Source organism: Bos indicus, chromosome 3 (assembly GCF_029378745.1).
Source record: "Bos indicus isolate NIAB-ARS_2022 breed Sahiwal x Tharparkar chromosome 3, NIAB-ARS_B.indTharparkar_mat_pri_1.0, whole genome shotgun sequence".
Lineage (NCBI taxonomy): Eukaryota > Metazoa > Chordata > Mammalia > Artiodactyla > Bovidae > Bos > Bos indicus.
The window spans coordinates 120,415,202-120,432,499 of NC_091762.1; the positions used below are offsets into that span (position 1 = coordinate 120,415,202).

At 49.1% G+C, this 17,298-nt stretch overlaps 2 protein-coding genes across 3 annotated transcripts in view; one reads left to right on the plus strand and one right to left on the minus strand.

Moving 5' to 3' along the window:
- The window catches only part of HDLBP (high density lipoprotein binding protein), a 58,653-nt gene extending 54,218 nt beyond the window's left edge, over positions 1 to 4,435 (minus strand). Inside the window, exon 1 of the mRNA XM_070787075.1 lies at positions 4,284 to 4,435. The gene's annotated coding sequence lies outside the window, so the exon portion shown is untranslated. The remainder of the gene's footprint in view (positions 1 to 4,283) is intronic.
- A 141-nt stretch (positions 4,436 to 4,576) lies between these two features.
- Positions 4,577 to 17,298, plus strand: part of SEPTIN2 (septin 2) — a 28,014-nt gene continuing 15,292 nt past the window's right edge. Inside the window, exons 1-3 of one of the 2 annotated variants that reach the window (XM_070787077.1) lie at positions 4,577 to 4,665; positions 11,436 to 11,465; positions 12,745 to 12,865. In XM_070787077.1, the coding sequence (XP_070643178.1) occupies positions 11,457 to 11,465; positions 12,745 to 12,865 (130 nt within the window). In that variant the 5' untranslated portion in view covers positions 4,577 to 4,665; positions 11,436 to 11,456. Of the gene's footprint in view, positions 4,666 to 5,721; positions 5,744 to 11,435; positions 11,466 to 12,744; positions 12,866 to 17,298 lie in introns of those variants that run through there. The other variant, XM_070787076.1, reaches the window with a different exon arrangement.

A 17,298-nucleotide genomic window follows, 5' to 3' on the forward strand; every position in this document is an offset into this window, starting at 1 on the left:
ATGAGATGGCATCAAAGACAGATGTCCTGGAATATGAGGCAGTTGAAATGAGGTAGATGAATCTAGAGCCTGTTATACACAGTAACATCAAGTCAGAAAGACAAAAACATATATTTTATATTTATACACACATATATAGAATCCAGGAAAACGGTTCTAATGAGCCTATTTGCAGGGCAGGAACAGACACACAGAGGTAGAGAATAGGCTTGTGGGCACTGGGGGTGGGGAGGAGTGGGCAGGGCAGAGAGGAGCGCTGAGATATACACTATATGTTAGACAGCTAGTTTGCCAACATTAATTTGCCAACAGACGTCCGTATAGTCAAAGCTATGGTTTTTCCATTAGTCATGTATGGATGTAAGAGTTGGACCATAAAGAAAGCTGATGAATTGATGCTTTGGAACTGTGGTGCTGGAGAAGACTCTTGAGAGTCCATTGGACTGCAAGGAGATCAAACAAGTCAATCCTAAAGAAAAGAAACCTGAATATTTACGGAAAGGACTGATGCTAAAGCTGAAGTTCCAATACTTTGGCCACCTGATGTGAAGAGCCGACTCATTAGAAAAGACCCTGATGCCAGGAAGGATTGTAGGTAGGAGGAGAAGGGGACGACAGAGGATGAGATGGTTGGATGGCATCACCGATTCCATGGACATGAGTTTGAGGAAGCTCCGGGAGATGGTGAAGGACAGGGAAGCCGGGCGTGCTGCAGTCCATGAAGTTCGCTAGGAGATGGACGTGCGACTGAACAACAAAAATAGCTCGTGGGAAGTTGCTGTGTGACACAGGGAGCTCAACCCTGTGCTTTGTGACAACCTGGAGGGGTGCATGAGGGCAGGGGAGGGAGGCTCAAGAGGCAGGGGTTACAGGTCTACTCACTTATGACTGACTCACGCTGCTGCTATTGTACGGCAGAAACCAACAACACTGTAAAGCAATTATCCTCCAAATGAAAGTAAATTAAAAAATGAAAAGACAGGTGTTCTGCAGGGAGGACACGTGATCAGAGGAACAAAAACGATAGTTTTTCTTTCTTTCAAGTCTTTCCAGGTTTATTTGATCTTTTAAAAGGTGCATGAAGATATAATCCTGGTTTGAAGTAAAATTAATTTTTAACTTTAAACACCATGAGTGCCAATAAACAGCATTAAGGGAGAGCATGAAAGGCCAGTGCATTACTGTCAAACTAGCAGCAGGCATCAACAAGACGACTAACACAACAGTATGCCCAGACGAGTCTGGCTCGTCCAGTGCTATCAAGGAACGTTACCTCGCCTGGTACACGGCAGCTGACAAGAAGTATCATCCCTAAAATATCTCTGATATTAAAATACAAAAAGGTAAAAAGAAATCGAAACAACTTATATAATCAAGTTTTTAAATGGCATATACATAAAAGTTTAGTTCTTTTCTTAGTCTTCAAATGTTCGATGTTGTGGCACTTTTATAATTCAAGAGAAAAGATACATTAAGGTTCTTTCTATACTTAATCAAAAAGTTGTACAACATGTACCTTGGACTTTTTGCTACCAAGTCAGCAACTGGACTTGGGCTGTGTGCTCTGCTTCCTCCAGGAGCCAGGTTATTTCTTCATAGGAAGAGGAAGAACCTTTCTCTGATCGTTAGCCCTGTGAGATGAATGTGTGCTGAATGGGCCACACCAAATATATAAGGGCTATAAAGGGTTCTCGGTCACTAACAGTGAATCTATGTGATCCGCTTGTGACTAAACATCACCAGGTCATCTTGGTGGACACTAATCAGCTGAAATCCTGTCCAAGTCAGAGTGTTCACCAACCCTGTGACACCAAGTCAGAGTGTTAAAACCAGCAGTATACCAAATTCTCAACCTCTTGAGAGTATGCCACCTCTAATACCAGTTGCTTGTCCCCTTTGCATAAGCTAATCCCTTCTAGCATAGTCCACCTGGAAAAACTCCTATTCATCTTCTAAACCCCAGTTTCAGGACAAGGTTCTTTGTGAAGATTTTCCAACAGGCAATCCCTGCCCCCTTTTCCTACTCCACAAAAGTGAAAGTGCTTGTTGCTCCGTTGTGTCCAACTCTTTATGACCCTATATGGACTGCACTGTCCATGGAATTCTCCAGGCAAGAATACTGGAGTGGGTTGCCATGCCCTCCTCCAGGGGATCTTCCTGACCCAGGGATAGAACCCGGCTCTCCTGCATTGCAGGCAGATTCTTTACTGTCTGAGCCAGCAGGGAAGCCCCTTTCCTATTCCATACCTTGTACATACTTGCATTGCTGCACTTAGAACACTGGAACCTACTCCTTTACAAGGCAATCTCCCCTATTAGACCGCAAACTGCCTGAGGAAAAGAAAAAAACAAAATGTCTATGTCCTCCTTACCTACACATCCTCAGAAACCTTAAGAGTATGGCACAGTGCCATTTCCAGTAAGTTTTCTTAAAATATTTTCTACCCTTTAAGTAGTCATGAGGTGAAAGTCAGACCACCAGAAACCCCAAATAACAAAACCCACGGAGAAACAAAATACTTGATGATTCAAGAAGAAATTCTCCCATCAAGACACTGAGAGGTCAGCCTGGCCCCTTGGAGGGCACGCTGTGACATGGATCCAGCGGGGTCTCGAGTGCCCAGGAATGAGGGCCAGCGACATCTTAGGAGCACTTTCCTTCATTGAGGTGACCTCAGCCTGATTAGAGAGGAGATAAGCCCTGAAAGGGAGAAGGAAATGGCAACCCACTCCAGTGTTCTTGCCTGGAGAATCCCAGGGATGGCGGAGCCTGGTGGGCTGCCGTCTATGGGGTCGCACAGAGTCGGACACGACTGAAGCGACTTAGCAGCAGCAGCAAGCCCCGAAAGGGCGTGACACAGAGTGGAACTAACAGCAGTTACATGCAAGTTTCATCTTCAGTGTTTCCAATGGCTTTCAAATGTCCTTCAAGACTTGACGGGGTACGCTCAGTTTTCTCCAAACCTAAAACTCTCGTGATAAGCGGGTGGTTGATGTCTCAGATCCGGAGAACTGGGAGTTCAAACAACGGAAGTCATTCTGAACCAAATACCTTCTCAACTACTTTAGGACTCTAATATAAACCGTACTTCTTGAGCTTAGCGTGGGGGTGCTTCGTGCTCAGAGGCATCAAACACCACCTTGAGCACTAGACTTCGTCCAACGTCTCATTAGCCCAGGTTGTTCCCAGAAACCCACATGGAGCTTGTTCTGCAGAAGAGCACTACCTGCTGCCTCAGACAAAATCCTAACTGTGACGCACCCCGTCGTAACAGGGCCTCAGAAACCACCTGCAGAGGAAGCGCCCGTCCCGTCGTGTCCTGCTGCGGACACCGCCGCGGGTGCAGGCGATCCTGAGGGCAGCCGAGGACACGAACCGAGGACCTCAAGGGTAAACCACCCTGTTCCTGAGGATTCCGCTAGGACTCATCTACATTCCGTCGGACGGTGCTTAGTAAGACACAGAGGCCGGCTTTCCACCGGCTTTACGTGGCGCCAGGACGCCACGCAGGGGCTGCCCTTCCCGTCCCCTGGGTGGACCGGGAGGGGACGCCCGGCCCTGAGCTCTTCACTTTCCAAAGACGCCTCGTCAGGACGCCCTTCGGGCACAAGCACCTTCCGGCTCCCCGCACCGCGCGGGCGCCTAGTGGAAACTCCAGAGTCGTGTTTACTGACAGTCGAGGCATTCGCGCCCAGCCTCCCGGCCAGGTGCCGGGCCTGCAGGTCGCGGGAGCCGGGGCAAACCGGCCAGACACGGCCGGCCCCCGCCGGGCACGTGGCCCTCCCGCCCCGAGCCGCGCAGCCGCAGTGGGCTTGGAGAAGCCCCCAGGCCTCACCTAGCGAAAGACGGGGGCCGCCCACCCACCCTCCCTCCCGTCAGGAGCCGGCCCCAGCCCTGGGCTCAAGAAGGCCACGTCCCCGGGGACGGGCGCCCAACTCTATGGTCCGCGTAGGAGCCGCAGGCCCACGTGACCCGCGGCAGCCAATGGAGACGAGGGCCCGACCACCGAGACGACGGCGGCCTGGGGATAGAGCAGCCCCGCCGGGCCGCTGGCCGTCCCTCCCCGGCCCAGCTCCGGCATTCCCTGCTCGGTGCTGCCGCCATCTTCCTGGAGGAGAGACTCAGATGCGAAATGTCCCCCCTCCCCGTGGCCGTTCCGAACTCTTACTGCCACCTGCCCTCCCCCCGTCCGCCTCTCTCCTCCTCCCTGGTCATTAAGCTCCATCTAAAGAAACTCTCTTCCCCTCATTCTAGTTATCCACAAGGCAAAGTGTTACATTACCTGTTCCTCTCTTATCAGTGTAAGGAAATCAAGCTCATAAGGTAGGAACTGTGGCGAAACAGGGACGAGCCGCCATCTTGGTAAAGGAGAAGAGGCTACGCTTGACCTCCCCCCCACCCCCCAGCCTCTATATGGCCAACCGCCGTGGGAGGGGCACGGCGCCTGCGCAGAGGCGGAAACGGGGGGCGCGCCGAGGCTGCGCCTGCGCACTTGGGAGCTGGCGGGGAGGGGCGGGGAGGAAAGCGTTGGCAAGGAGGCGGGGCGGCGTGATGACTCAATCCGCCCGCGCGCACGGCGGGGCGGGGCGGGCCGCGAGCGCGCGGCTGGCGCTGGGCGGGTCGGCAGGGCGGTCGGTTGGTCTCAGTTCTTCGGCAAGTCGGCGGTAAGTACGTCCCCGTTGGGCCCGGCTGCCTTGGAGGCGCGAGCTGGGGGCAGACGGCGCTGGGCCGGCGCCCGCTCCGGACCGTGGTCGCTCCGGGAGACACGCGGGCCGAGGAGGGGCGGCCGGCCTGGGCTCCTGGGCCCTCTCGACCCCCCGGCCTCCGCCCACCTCCCCGGGCCTTCCCGGATCTCCCCCCGCTTCCTGGATCCCCCTGGGCCTCCCCCCGCTCCCCGGATCTCCCTGCGCTCCCCGGATCTCCCCAGGCCTTCCCCACTCTCGGGTCTTCCCCCCTCCCCGGCCCTCTCCCGCTCCCCGGGCCTCCCCGCTCACCTCTCCCCTAGCCGGTGCGAGTCCCCGGCCCTTCCCGCCCCCGGGGCCCTGGCGCGAGTGGAGGCGGCGGGGTGTGTCCGCGGGCAAGCCGAGTGGCTCTGGCTAACCCCGGGGGAATTGTGCGGGGCGTGGTCAGCAGTGGGGCCGGGGCGCCGGGCGCTCGCAGGCGGACGTGGTCCGGAAGGGACGGTGCGGGTCGGGCCGACGTGGGCGCTTCCCCTCCTACCCGCCCGGACCGAGAGGAAGCGCGCGGGGCCCCGGCCGCCCCTCCGCTCGGCGGTGGGCAGCACTCGGGGGTGGGGGGAGGAGGCCCGTGCAGCGCGGACTCCGGGGGCGGGTGGGAGCGCCGGCGGGGGAGGGGGGGTGCGGGTGTCCGTTCTCCTGCAGGCCCGAGGTGGGGCCGACCTGTGTCTCCGTAAGGCCCAAGGACCGCCGGTTGGCTTTCTGCCCAGTTTTCGCCTCCCCCACCTTGTCTGGGTCCCCCAGACGTGGACACGGGCCCCTCCACGCTGAGTTGTTAGTTCCAGCTGCGGTGGTCCTTGTCTGCCCTGGTCCAGAGCTTGCCTCGAGTCTGGGGCCGCTTGTCTCCAGCGTTCGCTGCCTGGTACTGGCTTTGTTGCCCCGGACTCGGCCCGGATTAGACTTTCCCCGAAGGAGGTGTTGGCCCGATGTCAGCCTCTGCTGCTCCGTGTGTCGCCGTCCTGCGAGGGGCAGGGGCGCGGACCTGCCCAGCATTACTCGTTGCCTGGTATGGTGACCCACATGTAGCCGACTTTCGGAGCTCTTTCGAACTACTCAGATCCTCACGATACCTCCAGACCAAGTCAGGGCCCAAAGTAGCCCCCCGCCCCCCCGTCCTCAGGAGAGATGATAGCGATGGTGTGGGGTCGTGCAGGCCCTCTCCTCCTGTTTGTAGTCTGAGGTTCTGTTCTTTCCGGGTTGGGTAGCTCCCACTCAGGCTTTCTTTGCATCATGCAGCCTCCTAACTGTCCATGAACCTTGGCAGTGATCTTCTCCACATTAACTTTATCCTAATTTTTATTATATTTTTTTCATTTTTCTGTCCAGTTTGCATTCTGACAGTTCTTAAACTAGCAGAGTGACCTACGGAAATGGGATAGGACCCAGAAGCACGAACCTCTCTGTGTGGTCTTTAATAAATGTGATTCAGGCCCTTTTTGTACCCAACTCGAAAACCAAAAACTGCTGGAAAAGAAAAAGTTGGTTGTTGTTTTTTTTTTCCCCAGAGAGAAAAGAATGTGAAAAGTCATTTGGAGGCAGAATTGGGATGAAGCCATTTTTATAGTCTTAGTTGTCTGGTTTTGTGCTGATAGTCACTGTCACTAGAGAAAGGGCATTTGATGGTGGGGTGCTGCCGTTCTGCTGTGAGGAGCGTTTGTGGTGTCCTGTCAGACCCAAAGGCTGAATGCTAAGTGTTCCAGGGGCTCTGCGTGAGGGATCACAGACCCTGAGGTCCTACACTACAGGATTGTTTGCACGTTAGGATACTGGATGGAACTTCAAGGATGACATGTCAGTGAAGGGAGGTTTGCGGTGGTCCATGGACACACGTAAATGCCACTAAGCAAAGCAAGTTTATGTTGCCAAAAATCGAGTTTTAGCCATCTGTTCTCTGTCTCCATTTGCTTTAGAAGAGTTGACTTCTTCTGTGTTTTGGCGTGCTATTGCTGTCTGGAAGAAGGAAGCCGTTGGTCCAGGAGAGAAGAACTTGAAGAAATTTGTGTTATATAGAATGAGTACAACCTGAGTGCATAAAGTTTTCCTTTAACTGAATTTCTGAGATTTGGGGATCTGATTGATCTTCTTCCAAGGTTTAAACTAATCACAGTGCTTGGCATTTTTTTGTGTTACTGGATTGAGACTTTCTGACTGATAAGTAGGTAGTTAAGTTCAACAGAAGAATGTTGAATTTCTTTCATCTTAGAGTAATCAGTTAATAACTTAAACTGTTGGAAAATCATAGTGCATCCAAATTATATTTCAGGGGAAAAAAATCCTTAGTATTGTATGAAAGAAATGCATTGTGATAAGATAAACTTGGTAGGATTAAAAATTAGACAAGTGTTTTTCAATAATTCACATCCTGTTCCAGATAGTGGTCGTCTCGTTTTCCCCATGTGTGTCCATCAAGATGGGTCTTAGTGGGAGGTAGCTGGTAGGGGTGATGGTCCCCTTCTTGCCTGTGGGCAGCCCCAGTCCTGGGCGCACGTGTGCTCCAGGTCCATTGTTATCAGGGTGCTCCCTTGAAGCTGGTCAGAGCACAGGCAGGGGCCCCGAATTCAGTGAGGGCGGGCATGCAGAAGCTCCAGAGAGACTGGGCACTGTCCTCGGCCACTCCAGGCTGGGTTGAAGCAGACGTCTGTGACAGCTGGCCTTCCTATCTGTCTTCGCGTTTATTCTTCAGGTGAACTTGAAAGTCATTTTATCCAGTCCTTAAAGGAAAAAAACATCATTAGGAAGTCCGTCTGGGGTTAGACCACGTTTACGTACTAATTTAGAAAAATAGAAATGAATTAATTTTGTGAGGCCTGTTTTCTCCCTAAAGTTGTCCCTACATTTCTTTTGATTCTACTCGATTGTAAATGGCATTCCCCTCCCCCTGCCATTTCCATTTCCTGGTATTCCTCGCTAGTACAGAATAGAACTTTTTAGAACTATCTAGTATTCATAATCAAGGGTGGGAACAGTGGCTGAGGGGATATTTGAGGGTGTTATGTGGGGTTTTGTTCTATTTTTGTATATGTTTGGAATTTTTTTATAAGTGTTTTAAGATAACTATGGTGGTAACCGCCATCCTTTCCTAATTAGTGGTTGTAATTTAAATAATTTAGCATCTATTGTTTAGAGAATAACATTTGCCATTGGTTTCTGAAAGGTGTTTAAGTAGCTTCCTCACTTAGTGTTTTTATTAGAGTTGGTTGCTGAGTCTTCAGCACGTATTCACACATGGTTTTCTCTAATTTGTTGTAACAGCTTGCACCGATAGCTGCTTTGGGTCCATTTCTGGGTTATAATTGCTAACAAGTATTCCATGGAGGATTTGCATTCATATTCTTGAGTGAGATTGACCGGCAGCCAGCCCGCTTGCTCACCGTTTCTTCATCTGGGTCTGTTACTGGAGTTGTGCTGTCTTCATAAATAAACTGGAACGCTTCCTCTTCTTCCATGGTGGCTTGGGTCTAGGTCACGCAGGCGCTTATCTGCTCAGGTGTGGATGAAACTGAGCGCCAGTTCTGTCCAGGCGTGGCCCTCTTTTACTGGTAGTCTTTATTCTGCTGTTCAGTGATATTTGTCTCGTCAGGTTTTCAGTCCTTGGTTCAGTTTCTGTCATTCACAGTGTCTAAGAAATCACGCATTTCTTTGGATTTTCAAGTTTGTGGCCATCTTCATACCTGTGGCCCCTGTGACTGTGATTATACCTTCTTTGCAGTAATTTTTTTTCCTTAATGGAACTTGTGAGGAATTTGTTTCAGAGAACCAACTTTGGATTTGTTTACTGTTCTGTTGGGTTATTTTCCAGTTCTTTATTTTCATTGTTCTTCAATAATGAAAATACATAAAACCCGAATCTCATCTGAGCCTGTGAGAGCCTGTGCTGTGTCCTGTTCCTTTTGCATTTATCTTCTTTCCATGGCTTTCTAGATGACTTAGGGCTTTGCTTTTGTTACCCTCTTGACCCAAGGGTTATCCAGGAATGTTCTGAATAACTAGGAGTCCCTTTTGTCCCTGTTTTAGCAGAGGGTGACCTGTGAACACTGACCAAAAGGAACAGTCCTTGCCTTGCTTGCACTGTGTTTCTAGAGTCTGTCCAAGTCTGAGGGAAGCTGCTAAAGCCCTCCACCTGCACTGTACTTCCATTCAGTTCGCATAGTATTTTTCCTAGCCTTTGTTCTATGTATTTATCTGATGTAAGTGTTCATGGGTACAGGTTTATGAATGTTTTATTTTTATAAACTGTTCCTGTTACAAATGCCACACTTGCCCTTAAATCCCACCCTGGTTAGTACTAACAGTATCTCTCCCTGTTCTTTGTGTTTGCACTAGCTTCGTATCTCTTTCTTTGTTTTCAACATTTTTTTTTTAAGCTACTTTTTTTGAAGTGTGTTTCTTCCATGTAATGTACCCTGGTTTTCTGGTGTCCCTCCCCGCCACCCCACCTCAACCTGTCCCCTCTTTTAAGGAGAGAATTCACATTTAAACTGATGACTGATACTCTTGAATTTTTCTGTTTCTTTTCCATATTTTTACTGGTTTGATCAAGTTGCTCTTTCATATTTTTCTCTTAATTTGGAAGTAAGTTTTTTTTAATGGCTGCCTTCCCTTTTCTTTCATTGTCAGATGCTTATCTCTTTATTATCTAAAGCAAGGTGTCCGCTGCTTCTTCTGCCAGGACCATCTGAATTCCATCTGACTGCTCCCTTCTCCCCCTTAAAGATTTCAGCTCTCTGGTCTTACTTCTGCCCCCAACTCTTAGGTTTTGCTGCAGAAGTTTCATATTTAAAGTTCTGGACTATGAACAGTATTCCCCTAGGACGCCCCTTTTATTCAAGAGATCTTAATTCACTCGGGTGTTACACAACTCCAGGTAGACCCTGGGCTTGCTCTTCTTGGGAAGCTTTCTTCTGTTCCTACTGTTTTCTTCTCCTCCATTGGTCCCTTTTAGTCACAGGAGGAAGTCCTGCTGCTAACAAGTACATTTCCTTGCTGTTTCCTCTGAGGCTGTCCTCTACCCACAATCTCTCTCTCTCTCTCTCTCTCTCTCTCTCTCTCTCTCTCTCTCTCTCAGTTGCCTCGTGCACTAAGGTGTCTTATACCTGATCTTCCGTGTCACGTTTCAAGTCTCTACTGTGACCTTTCATCAGTTCAGCTACCACAGTCTGAGTTTGAAAATCATGGATTTTAGGTCCAGAAAGTGTTATTTGGAATACTGTAATTTGAAGCTCCAAAACTTTGGCCAGCAGATGAAGGAGCCGATTCAGTGGAAAAGACACTGATACTGGGGAAGACTGAAGAGACTGAGGGCGGGAGGAGAAATGGGCAACAGGATGAGGTGGTTGGATGGCATCCCCGACTCAATGGACAGGAGTTGAAGCAGGCTCCGGGAGACGGAGGAGCCTGGCGTGCTGCAGTCCACAGGGAGGCAGAGTCGGATATAACGCAGTGACTGAACAGCAACTTGCATCTTCATCACAGTGCTGTGGCTTTCTCGGTTCAGATCGTTCTCCTCCCTGTTAAGCTCATCCTGGAGGCCGGGAAAGGGGGCACACTTACGGGGGCCCCGTCTTCTTACCCTGGAGTCCTCACAGCCACGATCTGTTCCCAGGCTCTTCGACGATTCCTTTCTGGTTCTTGATTCCAAGGAGCCCTTCATCTCTTGCTTCTCTGGTTGCCCAGCATTCCTGCTGTCTTGTAGGTTCCGTTAGTTGTGCTGCCTTGGCTGACGCGTTTTGGGCAGCCTGGATGGAGCTTTACCTGTCTCCTTGGTCAGTAGTGGTCCTTCCTGTGCTCGGTTCACCCAGCACTCCCCCCACTCTCAGTGATGATCTGCCCCAGGAAGAAGCACCTTCCAGCCCCCTCCTCCCCTCTGGTTGACTTTTCAAGGCACCTGGAAGGGAGAAGCCAGGCTCTGCCCTTGTCTTCTATGACATCGTGCCAGGGAATTAGAGTTACAAATTCTAACGGCCTTAACCTCACTTAACCATTTTTGGGGGGCTGGTTAGGACTATTTCCATTCAAAAAGGAAACTTTGTGTGGTATTCAGGAATGAATGTATCCATCTGGGGGATATGGAGAGTCAGGAAAGTGAAAGGAGTTTTCTAAGTGCCGGAAAGAATCAGATGTGAAGGCATTCACATCTCTGACTTTTTACCAAGGCTGGCCAGCACACTCCATGTCTCCCAGGGTTCAAACCTTCAGGCACCTTCGGTCCTTTCTCCTTTTCTTATAAGCTTAGCTGCTGGCTCTGTGTGCCCCAGGGTCAGAGTCTAGTCTGCGGAGCTCAGGAACCCTCCCCAGCAGGCAGCAGACAGACAGGCTCTTACAGGAGTCTCTTCCGTGTGCAAAGTTTTCAGAGAGAGAAAGGAAATTACACAATTCCAGAGGTTGTGGGAATTTGTCTTTTTTTCCTACTGCATGTCTAGTGCCTGATGTATAAGCAGTACTAAAAAAGGTATTGTTGGGAATGTGGGATATATACGTATTTATGTATACGTGCGTGTGAGTGGTCACTTTCGTTAGCTTAGTTTTTATACCTAATTTATAGTGAGAGGTGAAAATCTCATCATTTCTGGGGAAGTATTTGATGTTATAAGAAGCTGAGTGAAACAAGCTGTTGGCGCCTCACGTGTAATTGCATATCAGTTCATACTGTATTAAATATGTGTGTGTATGTATGAATGTACTTTTTTTTTTTTTAACAGATTGGCGAAACTTCACTAAAGATGTCTAAGGTAAGAGATCATACTTCATTACGTATCCACAGCATAAGGAGAAACTGCTTTGTTTTCAAACCTTTTATAGTCATTGTATAACTAATATTTGATTCATAGTTTAACTGTCATCCTAAAAAGCTTGAGGTTTCTTTCTTCAGATTTTCAGTTTGTTTCTAACAGCATTAATGATGATCTGTTTAGCCTCCTTAGATTATCCCTAGCAGACCATTAAAATAATCATTTTAAAATTGCAATAATTTATCATGATGGAATTGATTGGGTTCTCAAACTTGATAAATTGGCTTATTCAGCTCTTACAAATTAGCCCAGAGCCCTGAAAGAAGTGGATTCTAAAAGACACGCTGAGAAAAGCAGAGTTTGTGGTTAAAGTTGCAAGATTATTGTTTCTCTTTGCCTTTTATTTTTAAGTCTTCGGGTGTTTGTTACTGCGATACAGGAACATCATAGTAATTTTAATTTTTTATATAGGCATCAGTGTGGATCTTTGATAAGCAAAAAAGAAAATAAAAATTAGCCATAATTCCTTTATTCAGAATAACCACTTGTAACATTTGTGAATATTGTTTTTATACCTGTGTGCATGCACATGTAAATATGTTAATATATCTCAAAGGAAATACCATTCTAAATCTTGCCTTCTACGTTTAATAAGTCTCGATTGCTGTGTCTTGATTTCGTGTCACGTTCGGTAAGCCAGAGCCTCGACTCCTCAGCGTTAGCGCCCTTGCGGTGTGGCGTCCCCTCGAGTCATGCTGTCGAGGGGCCCTCGGTCTTCTTTCTCTCCGTCTGGGAGGTGGGATTCCCAGCATGGCGCCCCTTGGCTGCCTGCCTCACCCAGGGCTCCGCTCTGGGGAGCTGGGCCACCGCAGGAGGCAGGGCTGTTTGCTGCTTCTCCTGAAGCTGCTCTTTAGCTGAGTTTGATGGATTAAACCACTTTCAGTTGGGCCTTACTTTGTAAGTTTGACTGACTTTGCTTTCACTCTATAGACAGTTTCTCACATCAAGATTGAAATTGTACTGAGATGAGTTAATGTATCTTCGGTGTGTTGCTTAATTGCTTAACAGAAATGTTATTTTAGGTCGGCGTGTAGGCATGAAATGACATTGGATTGGTTTTTTAAATGGTTTTAAGCTTTCTGACAGCAGTGACTGTTTGGAAGTATTGATTTATGTGTATACTTTTTTGATTTGTGAAAACTAATGATATCTATGTTTGTCACAGGTTTAATAATATGTTAAAAGCAACTAATAAGGTGTTTAATTGTTCTTTTTTTAGCAACAACAAACTCAGTTTATAAATCCAGAAACTCCTGGATATGTTGGATTTGCAAATCTTCCCAATCAAGTTCACCGAAAATCAGTGAAAAAAGGTTTTGAATTCACACTGATGGTGGTTGGTAAGAGACTCACTTGTGCCCTCGGGTTGTTGAATCTGTGGGTGCCTCCCTTTGCCACCCTTGGATGTGACGGTGTGGGCTCCGGAGCCACGGGATTCCTCCGTGGACAGAGTCAGACACCTCGCGAATTCGGGGAAATTCTCTAGAGGATTCTCCTGGAGTACAACAGGAAAGCTGACCTGTCATTTCCTTGTTTGTGCAATGAGAGGGTGAGCTCACTGTGACAGCCTCTGAGGTGCCCCCACCCCATCCTTGCTGCCTGCTGCCCAAGGCGTTTCTGGTCCCTCCCCCACGGGGCAGGGCTTCCCCGGGCAGCCAATGGGTCGTTGCCAGATGAAGACACGTGACCTAGAGAGACTGTGGCCCGTGCCTCGCTTTCTCTGAAGCAGTCCTTGGGGGGACAGTCAGTACCTTATGGAGAAGTCCACAGGCAAGGCACTGAGGCCCCCATCTCAGAAACGTCCTGGCCACAGTTAGGCCTGCTGGTGACCGCCATTCCTGGCTGACCTCACTGTGACCACAGAGAGACCCTCAGGCCATAGGGGCCCACCTTAGGTACGCCCGAACCTCCAACCCGGAGAGTCCGTGAGGTGATGAGTGTCTGTGGTTGGTGTAGGCTTCTGAATTTTACACTGATTTGTTGTACGTTAAGGGTAACATGTATTTAACTAGAAGTGTGTTTATTTAATACTCATAAAAATAACTCTTCAGTTTTTTGTAGATATATTTTGAACAAGGGACAATCCTTACTGCACACATATTTTTAAATGAGTGCTTATAGTCCTTTGAAATCGAGCGCTTCCCTGAAATGTCTTCCTGTTATGTCAGACGCATTTTATCGTGGTTATGGCATGTGTATCGGGTTAGTGTGTCCATAACAAAGTTAAGTTGATGAAGTTAATTCTCCTTACTGTATCACATTTTATTACAATCTCAATAGCTGCAGAATTCTCCCCAAATGCTAAGATGCCACTGGAAGAGCTTGATGGGGTGGTCACGCGTGAATGGGGCCAGCAGTTGTTTCCTGGGTTAAATAGTTCACAAATCTGAGATGGAAAAAGAAGTGTGGGACCCTGGGCCAGAGCAGTGGCTAGTGCCACGTTTGAGGAGCGTAATTGCCTGATGATGACGATTGTGCAGACTCGGGTCTCGAGCAGGAAGAGAGATGCAGTGCAGCCTGCGACACGGTTCCTTTGCTTCAAGTCAGACCGTTACTTGTATTTCCGGCCCTGATGGAATAACTCAGGGGTTGACAGACTTTCTGCAAAGGGTCAGATAGTGAGTATTTAAGGCACTGTGAGCCTTACAGCTTTTGGTGAAGCCGTTTTGTTTTTGAGCTAGTGGGCTGGATTTGTTGGAGCACTGTAGTTTGCTGAACCCTGAAATGACTATACCAGACCAGTCCTCCTGGTGAGAATAACCAGATGGCTGGGCAAGATGTATCAAACAGCCCTTGTAAGACTTTGAACAGAAATGCAGGACTTGGATCTTTGAGAGAAGGAAAGAATTATATGAAGTGTAAAGTTACCCCAACTTGCTCCCAGCCACCGGCCCTTCCCAGGGGAGTGAACCTAGCAGAGCAAGTGGTCTCAGTGGACGAAGAGCACCGTTCAGGGGCTGAGGCCCCGGCAGAGTTCCGAGGCAAGACCGCCTCCCTCCGCATGTCTGCGCGGGGCTCCCTCTTGCCTGGGGCTGCACGGTGGTCCGCGTGCGGGTAGAGGGTGGGGAGCTTCCAGGAAGTCCAGCAGAACAGAGCCGCCAGGAGGGAGCAGAGCAGAGCTGGAGGCTGCCTGGAGGGGCATTTGGAGGCAGTGGAATTCAGCCAGCTGGGGCGAGAGCGCCTGCGACGCTGAGGAGAGTCCTGGCAGGGGCGAGGGTGCCCGTGACAGTGAGGAGAGCCCTGGCAGGGGCGAGGGCGCCCGCGACAGTGAGGAGAGCCCTGGCAGGGGCAAGGGCGCCCGCGACAGGAGAGTCCTTGCGTGGGAGCAGGGGTAAACTCATGTAAAGGCTGGTCTACACCCTCCCTATCAAAACTTCTAAATGAACCTTAAAAGGATAAAGTTTATTTACAAATGATTTAACTACTTGTTAGGACAAAGCCTACGACTTATTAAATAAGGACGTCGATGTCTAGACATCTGCAGTGTAACTCACAGTGCTGAGCATCCTGCAAAAAGTTGTTGGATCTGCAGAGAAGGGAGAAGAAAGTAGCCCGTAACCAGGAGAGAGATCAAGCAGTGGAAATAGATCCAGAAAAGAAGAAAATGGAACTTGTAAAGATTAAAATATATACAGCACCTGAGATGAAAAATTTTTTGATGGGCTTAACCGATGGGCAGAAGAAAGGGGGTAATGGAAAGCATCCAAAGAACCCAGCAGAATAAATACAAAAGTGCACCAGGACCCAGGATCAGAAGGTGAGAACCACTGATAGATGGGACAGTCTCACAGGTAGCCAGAAAAAGGAAAACCAGCACACACAGAGGACCAGAGGTAAGAGAGGCCACTGACGGCTCGTCGGGAGTGATGTAAGCCCTGCAGGAGGGCGGCTTAAAGTTCCTAAAACAGCCGAGAGTTCTGTGTTCATCAAAAATCACCCTTAAAAGTGGAAGCTGGAAAGAGAAGATAAAGACGTTTTCTTGTAAACTAGTGGAAGGAGTTGATGAGTATCAGACTACATCATAAGAAAGATGATGTAGTTTCCGGTTGGTGGAGGAAGGGGAGCGCTGGGAATGATAGCTGGGGTTGGTAAGTAGAGGACTATGTGCTTTTTGTTTCTTTCAGAGATAATCGATAGTGTGAAACGTGCACGGGTCAGATGAGCAGGATCACACAGTGGGCAGGGAGTGGATAAAAGCGTGCGCCTGTGAGCTCCACGATGGGTGAGGTGACAGAAAGTGCTCAAAAGGGAGACTCTGAGTTAACCGTGCATGCTGTGAACATCAGAGCAGCCACTGGAAAAATGAAGATCTGGCTGGCAGCCAGTAGGTTTGTTAAAACAGAATGTAAACAAGTATTTAGTCCAAAAGAGAGTGGAGAAGGATGAACGCTAGATGAGACGAAGCAGGGCGGCATGTGCACGTGGACGGCGAGTGAGAGGCAGGGCCGCAGGCGGAGTCCCGCGGCCCGGGAAGGCCCTTGTGTGCAGAAACGAGCAAGACATAAAGGAACGGGGCCTTACCACGCACGCCCCAATCGCAAGAAAGCTGAGGTGCCTGCGTTCCTGTCGGACAAAGCAGACTCTAAGTCTGCCCCCGAGTAATCCCAGACGTGAGGAACGTCATATCCTAATGAGAAAGGGGTCTGTTCAGAACGGCACCATCTTAAATAAGCCTGATGCAGGATCTGATGAGAGAGATACCAACAAGAGTTTCCAACACTCCTCACAGTAACTGAGGAAGCAAATAGAAAGTCTGTCATGTAGAATGTTTAAATTGTACATCAAACTGTGGCGCAGCTGCCAGGAGTGCTGAACAGCTGCAGGGCAGACATTCTTTGAATGCACATGGAACGTTCCGCAGAGACGCTCTCGTGGTGAGAGCGTCAGGCCAAGCACTGCCCCGTTACAGATAACTAGAGAAGTAGACTGACTCCCTCAGGAGTGTGGACTTGACACCTTACTAAGGTGGTCGCAGGTCCTGCGTATGGAATGGCTTATTGCAGTCAGTCCAGTGTGATGCGGCATATGCGTCTTCTTCAGCGGTCACGCTGTGCAGCCATGCAGCTTGTGGGGAAGCGGGCCCACCCAGAGCCTTCCTCTACTGCGCAGTAGAACAATAGCGAGAACCACCTGCGTTTACGCGTGAAGTGGCTAAGACGGCAAAAGCACCACACCAGACAGCGCCTGAGCCCGAGGTGGGAAGTGGGCCTCGGCCGGGTACAGCTCGCGTGTTGCTGTGAGGAGGGGTGCTGCCTGCGGCCCCGGGAAGCGGCTGGGCTGGGGCCGTGGGAGCGCTCCTCAGGCTGGTTCTGCTGGCTGGACTTGGTTTCTCATCACCCGTAAGAAATTGTGAGGTTTGTTTTGTGTCGAAATTGTTCCCTAATATATCTGTTGTGTTGGAACAGATTGTCAGTTTCAAAGCAAATGTCATATAGCAAGACTGACTGTACTTCCTAAACAAAGGGGCTTTATCGCGGGAATGCGTGGTTTAACATGGGAAGGTAGGTGCTGGTTCTGAAGGGGAAATACCTGTAGTTAGCAGCACTCTTACTGATAAAAAACTGAGAGAAGGAAGTAAACTCTCCTCAATTACAAATGACGTATTTGTGTATATTAAAATCATAAGAAAACTACATAGTTACTAGATCAAAATAGTTTAGCAAGGTTGCAGGTTCCCAGTGAATATACAAAAATCAGCTTTATTTCTGTATGTTACCAACAAGTAGTTTAACAACAAACTTAAAAATATAATATCAAAGATAATTACATTACA